Below are 16,313 nucleotides of genomic sequence, written 5' to 3'. Positions count from 1 at the left end.
AATGTAATTTCAGTTGTGAAATATCTTCAGATCACTTCAGATGGTTTGATGTTTCTCTGTTTTGCTGTTGAGTGTCCAGTTTTAAATACTAGTGCTTGAAGAAAAACAGTGATTTAAGTTGCACTGTCTTCACGTGATTAAAACAACTGTCAAGTGTTACTTAATAAATAACTGCATCTGAGTTACAGTATGTGGTCCAGTCAGGAAGTCAAAGCCTGCATTAAAGGTATGATTACAGCTTTCCAGATTCCATTCAGCCTAGTGGAGGGGAGGGCGTCCTCCTAACTGTTCCAGATATTTAGACATGTGGCAGGTTAGCCTGTCTGCAGTCTTGGGTAAAAGAAGCCCAGCTGAGTCAGCGGAGAGCACTGACACAATTCTCTCCCATTAATTACTCTAGTTTGCCAAAGGTTGTTTTGTTGGTGTTTTTTTTTTTTGTTTCAGCTCCTACTCAACTGAATCTTACTAATAAGCTGGTGAGGGGGGTCAATTGATTGTACACATGGAGGTGTCTGTGTAGTAAACTAAAGACTTCTTGATGGCATTTCAGTTTAAACTATGTTCATCTCCTCAGATATATCTGATTATTTGTTGTTTTTATTCACTGTTCTTTTTTTAAAAATATTGTCCATCAGTTGTTAGATACAAAAGTAGTTTTGTAAATGTTAGGTGGTTTTTTATCAAATGAATGATATTCTTCTGTTTTACTATAGACTAGAACCAGCTGAACGACGTAACATTGTACCATGCTTCGCAATGTCCTAGGAAAAACCTTTCGATTTCTTGGGTATACTGTGCAATATGGCTGCATAGCGCATTGTGCCTTTGAGTACCTTGGAGGAATTGTTGTGGTAACTTTTCATTTTCATGACATTTAAAAGAAAATAAAACTATAATACTGAAGTTGTTATATGTAATAATGCTAATATTTCAGGTTTCTTCATTATTTTTTTTTCAAGCTTTTTCAAAGTGTGTTTAGTAAATGCTCATTTTTTTGGAGGCAGGTCCAGCCTTTTATGAAAGTTATTTCTACTTCAGGCGTTTGTATTTCTTGCCAAGTGACTGCTTGAGGCGTCACTGAAGCAAACGGGAAACTGTGATTAAGCATTTTGCAGAGTACGTTCTTTCAGAAAGACTGGAGTCACTAATAATGCCATAAGAAATGCTCTTGTTTCCAACTCTGGGCAGATTTCTGGATGTTTTATGCTGTGTCCTGTTGTGTGTCCCACCCACCCCGGTTTCTAAACCTAGCAGATACTGCTGCTGGATGTAGTGGATTTTGGCTGTGAGCTGCTCTTGAAGCTCCGGTGATGCTTCTCTTTTACAGAGGCTGAAGAAAGGGGCAAGCTGGTAGAGCTCAGAGCACTGCTCCAAATAATTTCCTGCAGATTAGGTGCTGAAATAAATCTGTAAGGGCTCGTAGCACCTAGCGCAGTTGAGGACTAATCCTGAGTGAATACGGAGCTGTAACACAGTTACAGGTGCTATGGAGGCTGTCCTCACCTTTTAATTGTATCAGATGTCCCCTGGAGGATCTCATGTTTTTAGTTGTTCTTTACATTACACCTTTTCTAATTTATTAGCAAATAATTTGAATATTAATGTATTTTAGATAAAAGTAATTGGAAATAGTAATTTTTTCTCATTTATTTTTAATTTGCAGTGTTCTGGACCTTCAATGGAACCAACCATTCAAAATTCTGATATTGTCTTTTCGGAGAACCTTAGCCGCCACTTTTATTGCATTCGAAAGTATGCTCCTTTGTTGAGACTAGATTTTACATTCCGTTTGCCAGAGCTTGTCAATAACCACGTTCTATCCGTCCTTTATTTTTCGTAGAGTCTTCTGCTTCTAAATTGTAATTTTTCATAAATCTCCTCCCATTGTGTCTGATGGGAGTTAAAGTAATCAAGACATACAGCCCATTGAACAACTTGTCAGAATTTGTTTAGGATATAGTCTATGTCACTTTTACAGCTTTGTCCAAAAAATGGAAAAACTCCCATTTTTTTCCCTAAAACAGTTCTATTGTGTGACTGTAACTTTTCTCTAAGCAGTTTTGTCTCACTTGCCAACCAAGCTGTAGGTATTGCTGTGCTCAGATAGGTTGTTAGGAAAGTGACCAAATGGTGTAAGTACCGTTTATCAAATGTCATTTTATTACTGTTGTAGACCACAGTAGGCTCAAGGCCCTCGCCCATTTTGTTGTGTACTGTTTCACTGTACATTCTAATGTATATGATCAGGAGGCAAAAGTAATATTATAAGGTCTTACAAACTCAGATTAGACATTTGACCAAATGTTATTCTTCCAATGGAACTTCAATAACATTTAGGAACGTGGAATCTGTTCTGTTCCATATTCATGTAGCAACAGGATCAAGGAAAATGGCATTCATTTCATCAGAGCATTGGCAATTAAAAGGTAGTCTTAAATGTTTCATAAATTATATAAATAACAAAGAATCTCTCCAAATGTACTTTAAAAACTGCGTGAAAAATTACACCCTGAGTAAAACTGAAGAAACCAAAATTGTAGACAAGAATTTTCAGCAGAAGGAAGTATCTTTAATGTACGTGAATATTTTTGGAGTATACACATTGATACACATGTATTCAAGCCAAATAGTTTGTACAGAGTTCTTCTATTTGTTTTTTGTTTCTGTTTTTTCCTCTCAGAGGAGATATTGTAATTGTGAAAAGCCCAAATGACCCCAAATCAAATATCTGTAAAAGAGTAATTGGCTTGGAAGGGGATAAAGTCTGCACAAGCAACCCTTCAGATTTCCTTAAGAGTCACAGCTATGTAAGTATTAGTTTCTTGCTTTGTAAATTAATGATTACTTAAGTAGGCCTGGTAGTCTGTAAAGGATTTGCAATATTTGAGTACATCATAAATCATAAAGTACGACGTTCATAAATTATTCTTTCTTTCTTGTATATGTACAGTAAAATGTTGTAATTTGTGAACTCTTGTTTATGGCAAGCTTTCTCAATGTCTTTTGTCACTTTGTAGGAAGTATAGGCAGATGATATTTTTGCTCTGCCCTTTGCTTAGGTCTTCTTCCCTGCAAGAATACTCTAAAATTCTCTGCATAAAGTGCAGTACAGATGGCAGACTCAAGGGCTTGGTCTTAAGGCAAAACTGTTTCTATATTTTAAACATTAAGAAGTGAAAATTTTGTCTCTGCAATAGCTTTGAGGATTTTGCTTTCAAAATTATACTTTAGTGTATCTCTGTATTTCAATGTAACAATATTTTAATTTTTCTGAATACGGTTGGAAAAGTAGTAGTTTTCCTAACTTGTCCAAAAAGTCAGGTAACAAGATGAAATAAAAAGGAAAAAATATTCTGAACGCTTACTTGTCCTTACGCAGATAGACTTAACAAACGTTTGGAAAAATTTGTGACAAGATGTTTTCAGCAACTTCTTTTTAGGCTATCATTAGAAAAATCATCAGAAATCATGATCACAGAAAAATGTAGGTTTTTTTCCCAAAAGCATGTTTGACCATTACCTCTGTTAGCACCTTGTGGAGACATCAGATTTTGCACACGTGTTTTGAATCTTAAAAGAAAGATACTCTGCCTTTTCATATCCACTTCATCCTCACAATTAGAATGAGAAGAATTACCATCTGGCCCATAGCTGAAGTCCTGTGCTGTGAAGGTGGAGAATTTTATGGAACACTCCTTGCAGCCAGCTACTGTTTATGATAAATCCTTTGAGAGTTTAGCTACCATGAAGACAGCCAACTTCACCAGCGTGCCTTCAGGTACCATTGCTTCATTTGTATCAAGCAGCTGAAGTGGAGTCTGACCTTACTAAAATCAGCGGCAAAATTCTGTCAACATTGTGTCTAGATTCAGGTGTCTGGATTTAGTCAAGACCTAGGACCAGAAAGCAAGGATATGATTCATACCCTGTTCTGAGGGGTTGAAGTTGTTGTGTCTTCCACTCCAGTGTTGAGGGAAGACATTTCAGGCACCTGCCCCTAATCTGCCGTTCCGATCAAGTGCCAGTACCACTGCAACTTCTATTTACACTTCTGTCACTCGTGGACAGAAAGAAGGCACTCGTTCTCTGTTAGTTTTGAAGGGGAGGACAGAGCATTTGGTTTTTCCATAAATCAAATTGTGTTACTGTTTAACCAAGGAAAAAACTAAAAAAAACCCCCAAAGAACCCCAACCCACCTTTCTTACCAAGTTGAAGAAATTGTCTAGCTCCTATGGGAGTAGTAATTTAGATGAAATATGAATTTCCCAGAGCAGAATGACCTGAAATGGAAACCTGAATTCTGTGTATGCTGACAGAAGACGCAAACTGAGTTTCTCTGAGCATCTTGTTCCTCCCTTGTCTTAGTCTTGAAAAGGAAGTTGAGGAAGGATTTGTATTTAACAGGATGTCAGCCTTTCTGGGAACCCTGAGCTAATCAAATGACTATCCAGCAGAACAATTTCTGCCCTAGGTGCAAGATTTCTCGTCTTCAATTTTAATACAAAATGTAAGGAGAATGAGAGGAGGAGGAGTGCAGAGTCCACTTCCTGTTTTCCTGTGTATGTTTTTCATAAAGGCTAATGTGTGGAAATACAGCAAAGTGACGTGCAAGCGTGCTTAGTTCTTACATCATTACTTGTATCTAGGGGGAGAAACGATCTAAATGGAAATGCTTTCGTTTGTTAGTGCATATCTGTTTTCCTCCTGTCTTTAGTGGTTGTTGAAGAGGTAGATCTTTCCATCTGTTCAGGAGACGCTTCCTTTACAGAAGAGTATATTCTCAACATAGATATCTGCGCTTTATGCTCATAACATACACTGAATTATTCACTAAGTAAATTGTTCTTGTTGGGGAGGGGAAAAGTGATACGTGTCTGTGTTTAGGTAATTGTCTAATCAGATTCCTTATTTTAGTGAATCACTGTGCTATGCACTTTTTCTCTTAATTCAAACACAAGATTCTTCAAAGCAAATAGCAGCATCAGAGGTACAGAGAACCGGCTATTTCTTTTGTTGCTACTTCCTTAAGAAGAATTAACCTGAGTTGGGTTTTTGAAAAAAAGATTGTTGAAACTGAGGAAAGGCCTTGGCTAGGATCCCAAATGGCCAGAAGTGCTGCCCGGGGTGTCTGGCTGCCAGAGAAAGGTACAATTGCAGGCACTCTTTAAGTGAGCAAAGCCTAGAAATTGCCATGAGTTTTGTTGTTTATATTAGACTAGTAGCTGCTTTTTTTAAAATGAGAAATCTCTTGAGTCATACTTGAATGCAGTGACTCCAAAGTGTGTCAGGTCAGAGGATTGTTTTGTTTTTATTACAGTGAACTGCTCAGCTTTCCTTGACTAACTTGTCTCCTGTTTGGGGAGTGATAGAATAGTTACCGTCATGTTTGCAAACTTATTACAGTACGGTAAATACAAAGTATCAGATGCCAGAAATATTACCAAATTATGTAGTATGAACCCCTGCTTCATTCTTTGCCGGTGTTTGCCACCTAATGGGTAGGTATTATGAGTTAGCCAGTTACTGCAGGTGTCAGAATAATGGCAGTACAACATACTTAACACAGCTGAGAGTGAAACCACCTCTAAGCAGCTGCTTCTCTTGTTGCCCCAGTGGAGAATCCTTATAGTCATGTTAGTAGGAATTGTGCTTAGTCTGCATAGACTGTGTCAATTTTAGTGTTGGCATATTTTACAGATTTTAAGTTAGGGATTTTTGTGCTTAGAAGCACTATCATATATGATTCTTACTCTGAAGCCTAAGAGAATGCTAAAATTGGATCCTGCTTCCAAGCCTGTTTCATTCATGAATATACTTCTCAGGATGGCTTATATATATAGATAGGAGAATGGAGAACTCTGTTTACAATTTGCTCTCTGTAAAATTACACAGATGAGATACTTTATTGCTGCAAACAACCACGTAGATACCTGTAGATTAAAAAACTCCAAAAAACAACAAACCAACCTTCCAAGCTATAATAAAAACGAAAAATAAAAAAATCATTCAATAAGTTGAATAAGTTTTTCTGAAAAGAGATAGTTCAGTTGAGTAGAAATGCAGTGTAGCAGTGGTAGTTATGTGTAAGTCTGCATAGTGGTATAAAAATACTTTTGCTGCTCTGCTTAGCCGAAGTAATACATTATATGAGAAAAAAATATTTTTGTCAGAGTGCACTAAGTGTAAGGCTGTACCAAAAAACTGTCTTTGAAGTCATTGTTGGATTACAAGCTGATGGAACTAATCCCACATATCAAATTGATGGGTATAAATTGAGCACGTGCTTAAATTAAAATGTAAGTACATAAGGAACATCTTTACTTTGGAGCCTTTATGGTACATGATGCTTCATATGCTAGAGGTTGGAGCTTATCTGCAGAATAATAATGAGGGAAGTCTTCCTATTTATATGAAAAGTGTAATGAAATTCCCTTTTTGAGTAAGCTGCTATAGTATTACAAAGTTAGGAAAATGTAATTTTTCTTTTCATTGCCTTTTTATTGATATTTGATATGGAATATGAGCATTAGGCTAGCAGTTTTGCTGGGCTCTTTTTTGGTTTTGTGTTCAATGATGATGTTTATAGATATAAGCAAGTGTATTTACTGTAATAAACATTTAAGAATGAATAACATACTTCTACTGTATCAGAAGCAATGTGGTATGAACCCAAAAGTTAAAAAGGTAAACAACTAATTCTTAGTAATGTGGTATTCAGACCTAGTTTCAATTATTAAAAAATTTCTTTATTATTTACTCATTTAACTATAAGATCTAAGTAATGAGGGTTAATAAGGAAATTACTCAATGACAGTAAACCCCTGAAGTGGTCTTTAAAAAAAACACCTGAAAGGTTAATTTTCATATTTAGGTTTTTATTTCCTGTTTTTAAAAGTCTTAATACAGATCCAGGTTTATAATTCAGATTGAGTATCCTATTGTTATATTTGAATTTGTTTTAATGCCATTTACTTTAGCTTTAATTTCTTTAGTACCATATGTTCTTGTGCTGCAGCTCTTATTTACAAATTGAAAAAGTGAGGGGTAAGTCATCAGATTAAAACAGCTTGTATGTCATAAACCACCAATATGGTAAGCCTTTGTGTTGCTTAAACAAAAGTAGTACCTAATAATGTCACTTAATACAGCTAGAGTCTGTAAATAAGGAACTGCCTTTTGCAAGTCATAGTGATAAAAAGCTGAGATATAAATCCATATCTCAGCAACACTCTGCTGGTAATCAATCACAACGCACCACTAATGCTCTGAGACTAGCTGATGTGGAGGAAGTATGTTTACCTTGTGCTAAAATGAGGCTCATTGCGGAGATGGCATCTCTTCATCCTGTGGTTAACTCTAGAGCTAACATAATTCTGAAGATAATGCATCTTACTGTGTTTGCAGATCAGAGAAGTGGTCTTATGCAGCACTATTAACTCTTAAACAGTCCTTGTCAAACGCAGTAAGAATATTACGTGGGTACTAAGAATAATGTAATGTTAAACAACACAGTATCTTAATCACTAGACAGTACTACAGATTTTGGATGCTCAACAGAAGACACTGAAAAGTGGTTTGATATTTCAGAGCGCTCAATACCATTGGATGGTCTCTTTAAAATATCCTCAATAGCACTTAAAAATAAAATTCTCAAAACACTGGTTCTCTTTCCTTTGTCCTTAGTATCTTAATAGCTAGTTTACACTCATGGTTTATTATTTCATTAATCTAAGTTTTAATAGTTGCCGGTCAGGAGGAAGGAAAATATCTTTCTTACTCTTTCTTCTTCTCCTTAGTTCTAGTGTTCTAGAGGCTTGAAAGTTACTCTAAATGTCTGGTAGGAAGGGAGAACTGATTTGGACTACTTGATTAGTTTGCAGATTTGTTTGGTTTGCAGATCCCTCTATATCCCAGTGCAGAGAGTTCTTGACTAGAACTAATCTTGAATTTTCTGAGAAGTAATTTTAAATCAAAATTCTGATTTATCAAAACTAAATTATTCAAGGGAAAAGAAACACAAAGAATTTTATCAATCTACTTTCCAGTATTTCCAGGGTTTCCTTTGCTCAAGTGGATTGGTCTTTTTACCTTTGCAGTTTTGTTTTTGATATTTCACAACCATACGAGTGGCATGACTTGACACAACAGCACTGGTACCGTTCGCCATAGCTTATCCTCATGTCTGTGGGGTCAGGGAGGTGGGTGGCCAGACGTGGGCATGCCTGCACCATAGCTCAGGCATGGGACAGCAGCGAGAGGCTGAGCTTAAACGCAGCTCCTGAATGAGCTCCCCACTGAGGTCTTGCATCTCTCTCTCAAACAGCTCTTTCTTCCCCACAGTCTGAACCGAGACAAGACAGCTGCGCTGCATCAGCTGGTCTTGAGTGCAGGCCAGCTATACTGGGGTGGGGGAGAGCACTGCCCAGGCTCTGACACATTGCCCTGGTTCTTCTGTTCAGCCAATTCATTCCTGAAGGAAAACCATAAAGAAATCTCCTTGTTGATTTCAGAGAAGGTTCTTTCAAGATCAGTCATTTCTGAATTTATAGCACTAGCTGCTTTTCCTGTGTGGAATAGAGTCTTGGCTGTACTGGTCAGATCAGTTTGAACCTTCAAGATTTTATGATTCTTATTCCTCTGCTCCAAGTTCAGTAATAACTTCTAGGAAGCTGCTCAGGATGATGAAACCAACTACTCAAGGACTCCCTGAAGATTTTGAGCACAAGTTTTACTCTGCCTATATCAGCTTCACATCTGAATGAAGGACCTCTCTCATTTTTTTTTCCTCCTCTATACGTACTAGCTAAGGCCTTTCGACTGTCTTAAATGATGAGATCATGCAGAGCTGAGGCCTTAGATTGATTAGCAGAGATTCAGGTCGCTCCTGATGGCACTGGCAGATGATACTTTTAAGATTCCTTAACCCTGCTCAGAGTATTTATCGGTCATTGTTGCTACCAGGCTTATTAGCTAGATCACTCTGTACAGGTATGCCTTTGTCCAGGGCATCCCAGTGATGGTGATGGGTTTTGTGTTTTAACCAGCAAGTTCCAGCTGGGGTTTGAACACGGAGGTTTTTTGTTCTCGAACCTATACTTTAGGGTGACCCTGTTACATCATCTGTTTCCAGAGAAGAAAACAATCAAATCCTTCTTAATGATTGCTGTGAGAGAAGTCTATGCAAACTGCTAAGTAATCTTTGCTGGATTTGTAATCAGTATTTTCTTCCAAAATATTGATCTTCTATAAATCAAGAAAGCTAATAATAGTCTGGACTGATGAATCACAGAAATATTCTGCATTTTTTTTTCAGGAGTTCCTAAATGTAGCTAGGAGATCTGTTTTTGAACGTTTTGGTCTATCAACATCTATAAAATATGAAAATTTCAAAACTGTAGTGGATTAAAAAACTTCGATAATTTTTCACTATTTAAAGCAAAGTGATTTTGTTTTCAAAAGAGAACCACTGTTTTAATGCAAAGAGGGATGTTGTAAAAAGCGTGTGCAAAATCTGCGCATTATTCTTCACGACAGTAATATTTGCTCAGTTTTTATTAATTCTATTAATTTTAAGTTGGTTTTAATTTTAACTGATAATACTTTTAGAAAAGGAATGATGGCTAATAATTTAAATTTAGGGTTGCAGCTAGAGATTTTAAAAATTGGATATATAGCTTTTCAGGCTGATTCAGATCAGCATATTTAACAATATGCTCTAGATCTGAATATTAAATGAGAATATTTGTAGAAGTAAACTACGCGTGCAAGTGTTTGAATTATTATTTAACACAGTTGAAAACTTTTGCAACAGCCAAAAAGTGATACTGAGAGAAAGCATATATTTTCGTCATTTGACTGGCATAGATATTTCTGATGTGAAAATTCTGTGACCTTTCCCATAAAGCAGTGAGTGCAGTGATCAAACCTTTTAAGCTCCAAGTAAGCAAGCTCAGGAACAGCAGCAGCTATTTGTGCGTTACACAAGGTTTAGAAGGAGCAACAATGGTTAAAAACCAAACATTCAAATAACCAATGAATGCTTTGACAGATTACTGTAACAGCTTCCCCAAATTTTTATTAAAGAACAACGCTCAACTGGTATGCTTGCACGATAGAGAAAAATGTCTAACAAATTCAAATCTAAGTTAATATACTTTAGTTTCCTTGTAGTATGAGTTAACATTGCTACTATTGAAGGTTATGTGATTTTAATATTAGTTAATAATTAATTTCAAAACGTAAAGCTAGACGAGTCTTCATATCTTACCTTTTTATAAATTTTCTATTAAAACAACCAGTGACTTAATATTAGAGAATGAATTCATAATATAAATATTTCATCACAGTGAATTTAATTTCTGTATAAAAACCTGTTAGTGTTTCATTGTCATCTTTTCTCATAATAATCTGGACCAAGGTCACAGTGTATTCTTTTTAATATGTGTATTTAAACAAACTGGGCCAAGTACATTATGTCTTATTCATAAGCAGCTTAAACCGTTCAATAAATAAAAGGAAAATGCTAAACTGTTCGGAAGTACCTATGAATTTAAGGTAAATTCATTCTGTTATATTCTTTTAAGAAGTATGAAATTCCAGGTCAGTCAGCCTTTTAGTGATACTTAGAAGATGCTGATTTAAGATCTGCTATACTGTTAAAGTTCCAGTGTGGTTGCTACCATTTCATAGCTTTTTCCAGCACAAGAAAGGAAACGTAAATGCTTATGCTGACTTTGAAAACATTGAGCTAATTAATGTTGTTGGGTTTTATATAGATGGCAACCTTAATATGAACAACATTTACGATAAGCCTGCAGAAATGGTGCCTAGGGCAACTGGATCATTAAAGAAGAGTATCTGTTAAGCATTATTCACTCTTGGTTCTGAATTAATAAATAAAGGATTAAGGAATAGTTATGTGAGACTTTAAGTATAGAGTGATAAAACAAACTCCCGCATTTCTGTGGTGTATATTTTATCCTAACTAGATGCAATTTACTTAAATAAGGCAATTTAATCAGTATTTAGTAAATTTGTCATTTGATATTGTAGATTCTTTCATCATATTTCACTTTAATCAAGAAAGGTAACACCTGTGGTTTATTCACAAAAGCTTCTTTTGTTCAATGAACACCCGCAGGCCATGAAGCAATTACATTTGTTGCTTGTACCAAAGTAGGAGGCACTTAAATAGATCTTAGTAGGGATAGATGAGAATTTGCAGACTTTATTCTTTTGTCCAGCGCTGAGATTAGTTCTTATCATAGCTCAAGAAGGAAGCCTCTCAACTGAAAAGAAAAGATGGGAATGATTTAAAGTTGTTCTTAAGTTTGAAACTTTGATATTGCTGGAGGTGATGTGAATACCTGTGACCTTACGAAAGTTCAAACTTCATCTACTCCCAGCTGATTGTACATGCTGATGTTCTCTGACAAACACAGACTGCTTGGAATTCCAAAAGGAGAGATTGCGAGAGATTCATGTTTATAATTCTCCACTTATTTATTAAAAATCCCTATTTCTCCATCTTTAGTACCTCCCCCCAAAGTCCCCCAAAATCACAAACCAAAAAAACCCCCACCAAAACAAAAAAACCAACCCAGACCACAAAAGCCTATTTTCATTTAGTTGGGTTTGGGCGTATTTTTGAGGCAGATAATTTAATCCGTTAATCTTATTTGCAGTATATTAGTTTTCTAGTATGCCAGTTAATGCAGCGCAGGCATCTCATCTCTTGGTTTTGAAGTTAGTGAGATTACTTGAACAAAATTTGGCGTCATGTAGAAAAGACCACAAGAATATAATTCTTTGTTGATTCCCCCTGTCCATTTATGTAAATTAATGTTTTATGCTAATAAGTATGCATCAAATACCTGACCTGTACTTCAGTTTTGCCACTTTAACTATACCACTAAGTAAATGACAACAGCCCTGCAAATTCAGCCGGTTTGTGGCAGTGGAAGATGCTTATTTATCTGATCTGAAACAGAATAAGCTACTGCTACAAGCTCAGTTGTTCTAAATGATAATCTTGCTCTTCTGGTCTATCTGCTCCTGTACTAGAGCCCTCGGAGCCTTGGAGGGGAGAAGGGGGAAGAGTCATGTGTCTGCTCAGTGTGCTGTATTCTCATGCATATAAGCTGCACCTCAGATAACCGGTTCTGCCTGAGAACTGCTGTTCCTTGGAAATAAATCCTCAGATAATCTGCACAAAACCAGAGGCATAAGGGTTGCTGAGGCAAAGAGTAGTCTGCAGACGATCAGAGGCAGCCTGTTTTCGCATGAACCTGCGCTGCTGTGGAATCGCTGGTTTTGCATGTGACCCGCTGGTTAGTTATTTGAAAATTCAGTTGTTGGGCTTGTGAGACTTTCACATCTTAGTTCTGGCCTATGTGTAAGGGAGAACTGAAATGCTGCCCAGCCTAAGTTAAATGCTTTTGGCACTCTTCTCAGTATTTTTTGTACTCGCAATCTTTCTGTGTGTAGTAATGGTAACTGTGATTTCAGTTGTATTTCTTAGATACAATTAATTTTGTCTAAGAGGTCCATATGTCCAGAGGCCTGGACATAGCAAAATGCAACGTTGTGAATTGTCAAGTTTAAGTGGCTTTCCCATTGCCTTGGGGATTTTGGCAGTAGCAGCCTATTGGTGTGTAATTAATATATTCTTACTACAAATACAAGTTTTACATAGTTATTTTTTTTTCTTTGGTTAAAAATTTATCTTATTCCCAGCTACTGTGCTTGCATAGCTTTGAGCTGTTTCAGATTGGGTCCTGACTCTGCAAAGGTTGATACTCAAAGTTAACTTTAATCAATGTGAGTAATCCCACTGAAATCGGTGATCTGGTCTAGAAATAGCTTGGTGCACAAACCGTTGAAGGATTCTGGCTTTAGCCTTTATTTCAATGGAGTGTAAACAACTCTTTTTTTTTTTTTTTTAAATTAATGATTATGGCCTGTCACTGGTATTTGGTTTTACATTTTCATGTCATTTATGTGATTTTTATTGCTTGTCTTAATTCTAGGTTGTAGTGAAGTGCCTAGATGATGGACAGGCACCATACAAAGGTATTACACTGTATTATCTCTAGATGAATCATACATTGTGACAGTACTCTGAACAACAAATTTAGAGGTATAGGGTCCTGTCATACCTTCCATGGAGAGCTACAAAAGTTACCATAAGCGGTGAATTTCAGGATACAGGAATATACTTTATTGCAAATGTTCTATCTGGAGTGCAAACTATGAACATCTTGTCTAAACAAGTAATTATTAGTAGCATTAGAAGTAGTAAGTGATGTGCCACAGGTGGCAAAAACCCTTGATTTTATTTTTTATACTTTTGGAGCATGGAAGAAAGACGGGAAGGCCTAGAAGTGTTTGGATATACTTGTGTTATGAGTGGGTCCTTATTTCACGTAGTAACAGATGAGCTTCATGTTCTGCCTGTGAATCGGGGCAAGTGGGAAAGCATGGGAACCAGTAAAGTAGAAGGGGAGCTGGTGGTGTCCTCTGTGTGAAACAGCAGCACGTTGCAAGAAGTGACGCTTTTTCAGAAATGTGAAATGTTAATGCGAGTTTGCTTTTTTACTTAATTAAAAAAAAAAAATCTTCCTTTCATAGCAATTCATGCTTCTCCTTTTTGTATATTTGCTGAGATAGTCTTTCAAAATTGCAGTAGTTTGATGTATGGTTTGTAATTCTGGTAGATGCTGGACAGGAGAGTTTGCACCAGAAAGGTCAGAACGCTGCTTTGCATTGTAATACGCACCTGAAAAACAAACTCATGTAAGATGTGGACACAGTGAATGCTTTAGGTGGGTACGCTGCAAATAAGTGAAGATGAATATCCAACTAACGTAACAATTGCTGCTGCATATGCTAAATAGGCTGTATACCACAGAATCTTTGAGGAAAAGAGGAATGTCAGTACATTCTCAAATGGAGACCTATCAAAAACATATGTCCGCATGTGATGAGATGTATATTCTACACAGGTCATTTGACTCTGGATAGATTTTTTTTTTTCAATTTATTTATTTTAAATTGACTTCTGTTTGGTTGTTTTGTTTGCAAAGCTGCTTGGGTAGGAGGAGGGCCAAAGTCATCTAGCTGAAACCAACTGGCCTTCCCAGAGAAAGCTCTTCCGTGCACATGCCAGGAATCTGATAAGCCTACAAAATAACAAAGGTGGCAGACAGGCTGGATATGGAAATCCTGTATTGAAGGACTGGGAGAACAAGAAGTAAAGGACCTTGATAGAACTAGATCATCAGTTTAAAACAAACAAGGTGGCACTCCTGTATAAAGGAGACTGTGGAAGGAGACAGTCTCGGTAGGTTTCAAAAGGGTTTAGACATATTGCTGGTCTACAGCTCCACATACAGATTCTAAAACGTTGAGGCAGGTATGTGTGCCCTCTGACATGCCCAAAGCACCTGTCCCGGATACCAGAGAAATACGGGGGGGCGGCTGGGAGAAGATGGACAGGCTCACGTATGCTTTCCATGACGAGTATCTCTTTGCCGCTGACAGAGATGAACTGTTGGTTCTTAATCCGTAGCTTATACATTTGCCACTGCTCAACAAAGGGACTCTCGGGTAGCGTGCTATCCTCAGATCCTACTCGGGAAACAGGCAGAGGGGAGCATGACTAAGCGAGAGCTGAACAGCCTTATTTAAAGACAAGGTTCCCAATAAGTGTTAAGTGGCCAGATACCCAGAAGTACCAAAAATTACACGTCACCTGCATTTTCCTCAAATGTTTATCTGGGGGACCTGGTTTTATTCTTAATGGTTTACATCCAGACTTTACTACTAGAGTGGTATTTTGTTTTGTTTAGTCTGTTATCCTTGAATTCTGTATATGTAGACTATCGTATTTACGAGTCCATGTGGCTTATTTCTAAAACATTAATGTTTATACTGCTCAAACTCTGAGTTTCATTTGAAATTGGGGGGGGGGTTGTTTGTTTTTTTTTCTCTGAATTGTGGGCATAGTAATGTTTCAAGTACATATTTGGTTTTGGAAAAACGTATGTTAACTTAAAGTCCATGTTAATATTATCTAGATTGAGAATATGTTGCTACTTTTAAATTTTCAGGCTGGTTTAGAATTTTAGAAACAAAAACAGATTAGAAAAATAATTAAGTATTTTATTTGGTAACTTGAAAGAGGTTATCTATATCTGAAATGTTTTTAAAAAACTGTATCAAAATAGTGTTGTATATTCCAAGCGGAAATCTTAGTTTAAGACTTACAGCAGCGACTTTTTCATATATGAAAGCTTCATACTCTTGTTTAGGTAACTAATACAGCTATGTTGCTATTTCTCATTTTGTATTGAGTCAGTCAGTGAATGCCGTGAATCTATGGTATGTAATATAGTCAATGCATAATATATATAGGCAATGAAAGGTCTTTGTCATATAGTATAAGGTCACCATCATTAATTTTCAAATTATAAAAAGGGATTTGCTGTTTTGTGATCGTCATTATTGCAATATAATGTGTTGTGGATTCTGCCTGCACATAGAATGAACTGTGATCTTAATTAGAACTTTGACAAGCCTACTCCGATAAAATGATGAGATTATTCGTAATTGATGTCACAATCAATTACCAGTTAGTTCATCATGAATCTACTAACAGGTCTAGCCTTGGTGCTGGCCCCAGGATGTTGATGAGTGTGTGGCTGCCCTGTTCATGCTGTTACTGCGACAGGAGGGCAGATTTTCAGTCAACATCCTAATGACCTCTTTTGAAGTCTATTAAATTAATGACCCTGTCACATTGGTCTAACCTCTTACATCTTCATTTTGGATTTTTTGTTGCAAACCATTGTTTTTTGAGCACATGATAGAACAGATACTTTGGAGCACTCCCTCTCATCCCTCCAAATCTGGCACTGTGTCTTACTAGATTCAATAAAAAATTAGTTCATTATACAGTCATGAAATACAGAACACAGAAATCAGAAAACATATTGTAAGGCAAACTATGCTTAATACCATTCTATTCTGTTTTCTTTTTACATTTCAATATTGCTTAATCATAGGTGCCTAAAGGACATGTTTGGTTAGAAGGTGATAATCTCAGGAATTCTACAGATTCCAGGTGCTATGGACCTGTTCCTTACGGACTGATAAGAGGACGCATTTGTTTTAAGGTATATATATATTTATAGTATCTAAAAATAGTTGCATTAACGCACTTCTAATGCCTGGGTGTTAGGTATTAAAACTTGCCTCCTTAACTCTCTGGCCAAAGCAAATGTAAAGGAAAGCTTGAACACCTGCTGTAAAA

The 16,313-nt window shown here is 36.7% G+C and overlaps 1 protein-coding gene across 4 annotated transcripts in view; it reads left to right on the top strand.

The window, feature by feature from the left end:
* IMMP1L (inner mitochondrial membrane peptidase subunit 1) overlaps nucleotides 1–16,313 on the top strand; it is a 37,380-nt gene that overhangs the window by 16,181 nt on the left and 4,886 nt on the right. For 2 of the 4 annotated variants that reach the window (XM_076343879.1, XM_076343882.1), the window contains exons 2-5: nucleotides 714–851; nucleotides 1,664–1,752; nucleotides 2,681–2,807; nucleotides 16,066–16,176. In XM_076343879.1, the coding sequence (XP_076199994.1) occupies nucleotides 747–851; nucleotides 1,664–1,752; nucleotides 2,681–2,807; nucleotides 16,066–16,176 (432 nt within the window). In that variant the 5' untranslated portion in view covers nucleotides 714–746. Of the gene's footprint in view, nucleotides 1–713; nucleotides 852–1,663; nucleotides 1,753–1,997; nucleotides 2,575–2,680; nucleotides 2,808–13,029; nucleotides 13,073–13,716; nucleotides 13,822–16,065; nucleotides 16,177–16,313 lie in introns of those variants that run through there. The other 2 variants (XM_076343883.1, XM_076343881.1) reach the window with 2 other exon arrangements.

The sequence above is a fragment of the Aptenodytes patagonicus genome, chromosome 7 (genome assembly GCF_965638725.1).
Source record: "Aptenodytes patagonicus chromosome 7, bAptPat1.pri.cur, whole genome shotgun sequence".
Lineage (NCBI taxonomy): Eukaryota > Metazoa > Chordata > Aves > Sphenisciformes > Spheniscidae > Aptenodytes > Aptenodytes patagonicus.
The sequence above is the reverse complement of the archived record's forward strand: the minus strand, read 5'-3'. Positions and strand labels throughout refer to the sequence as shown.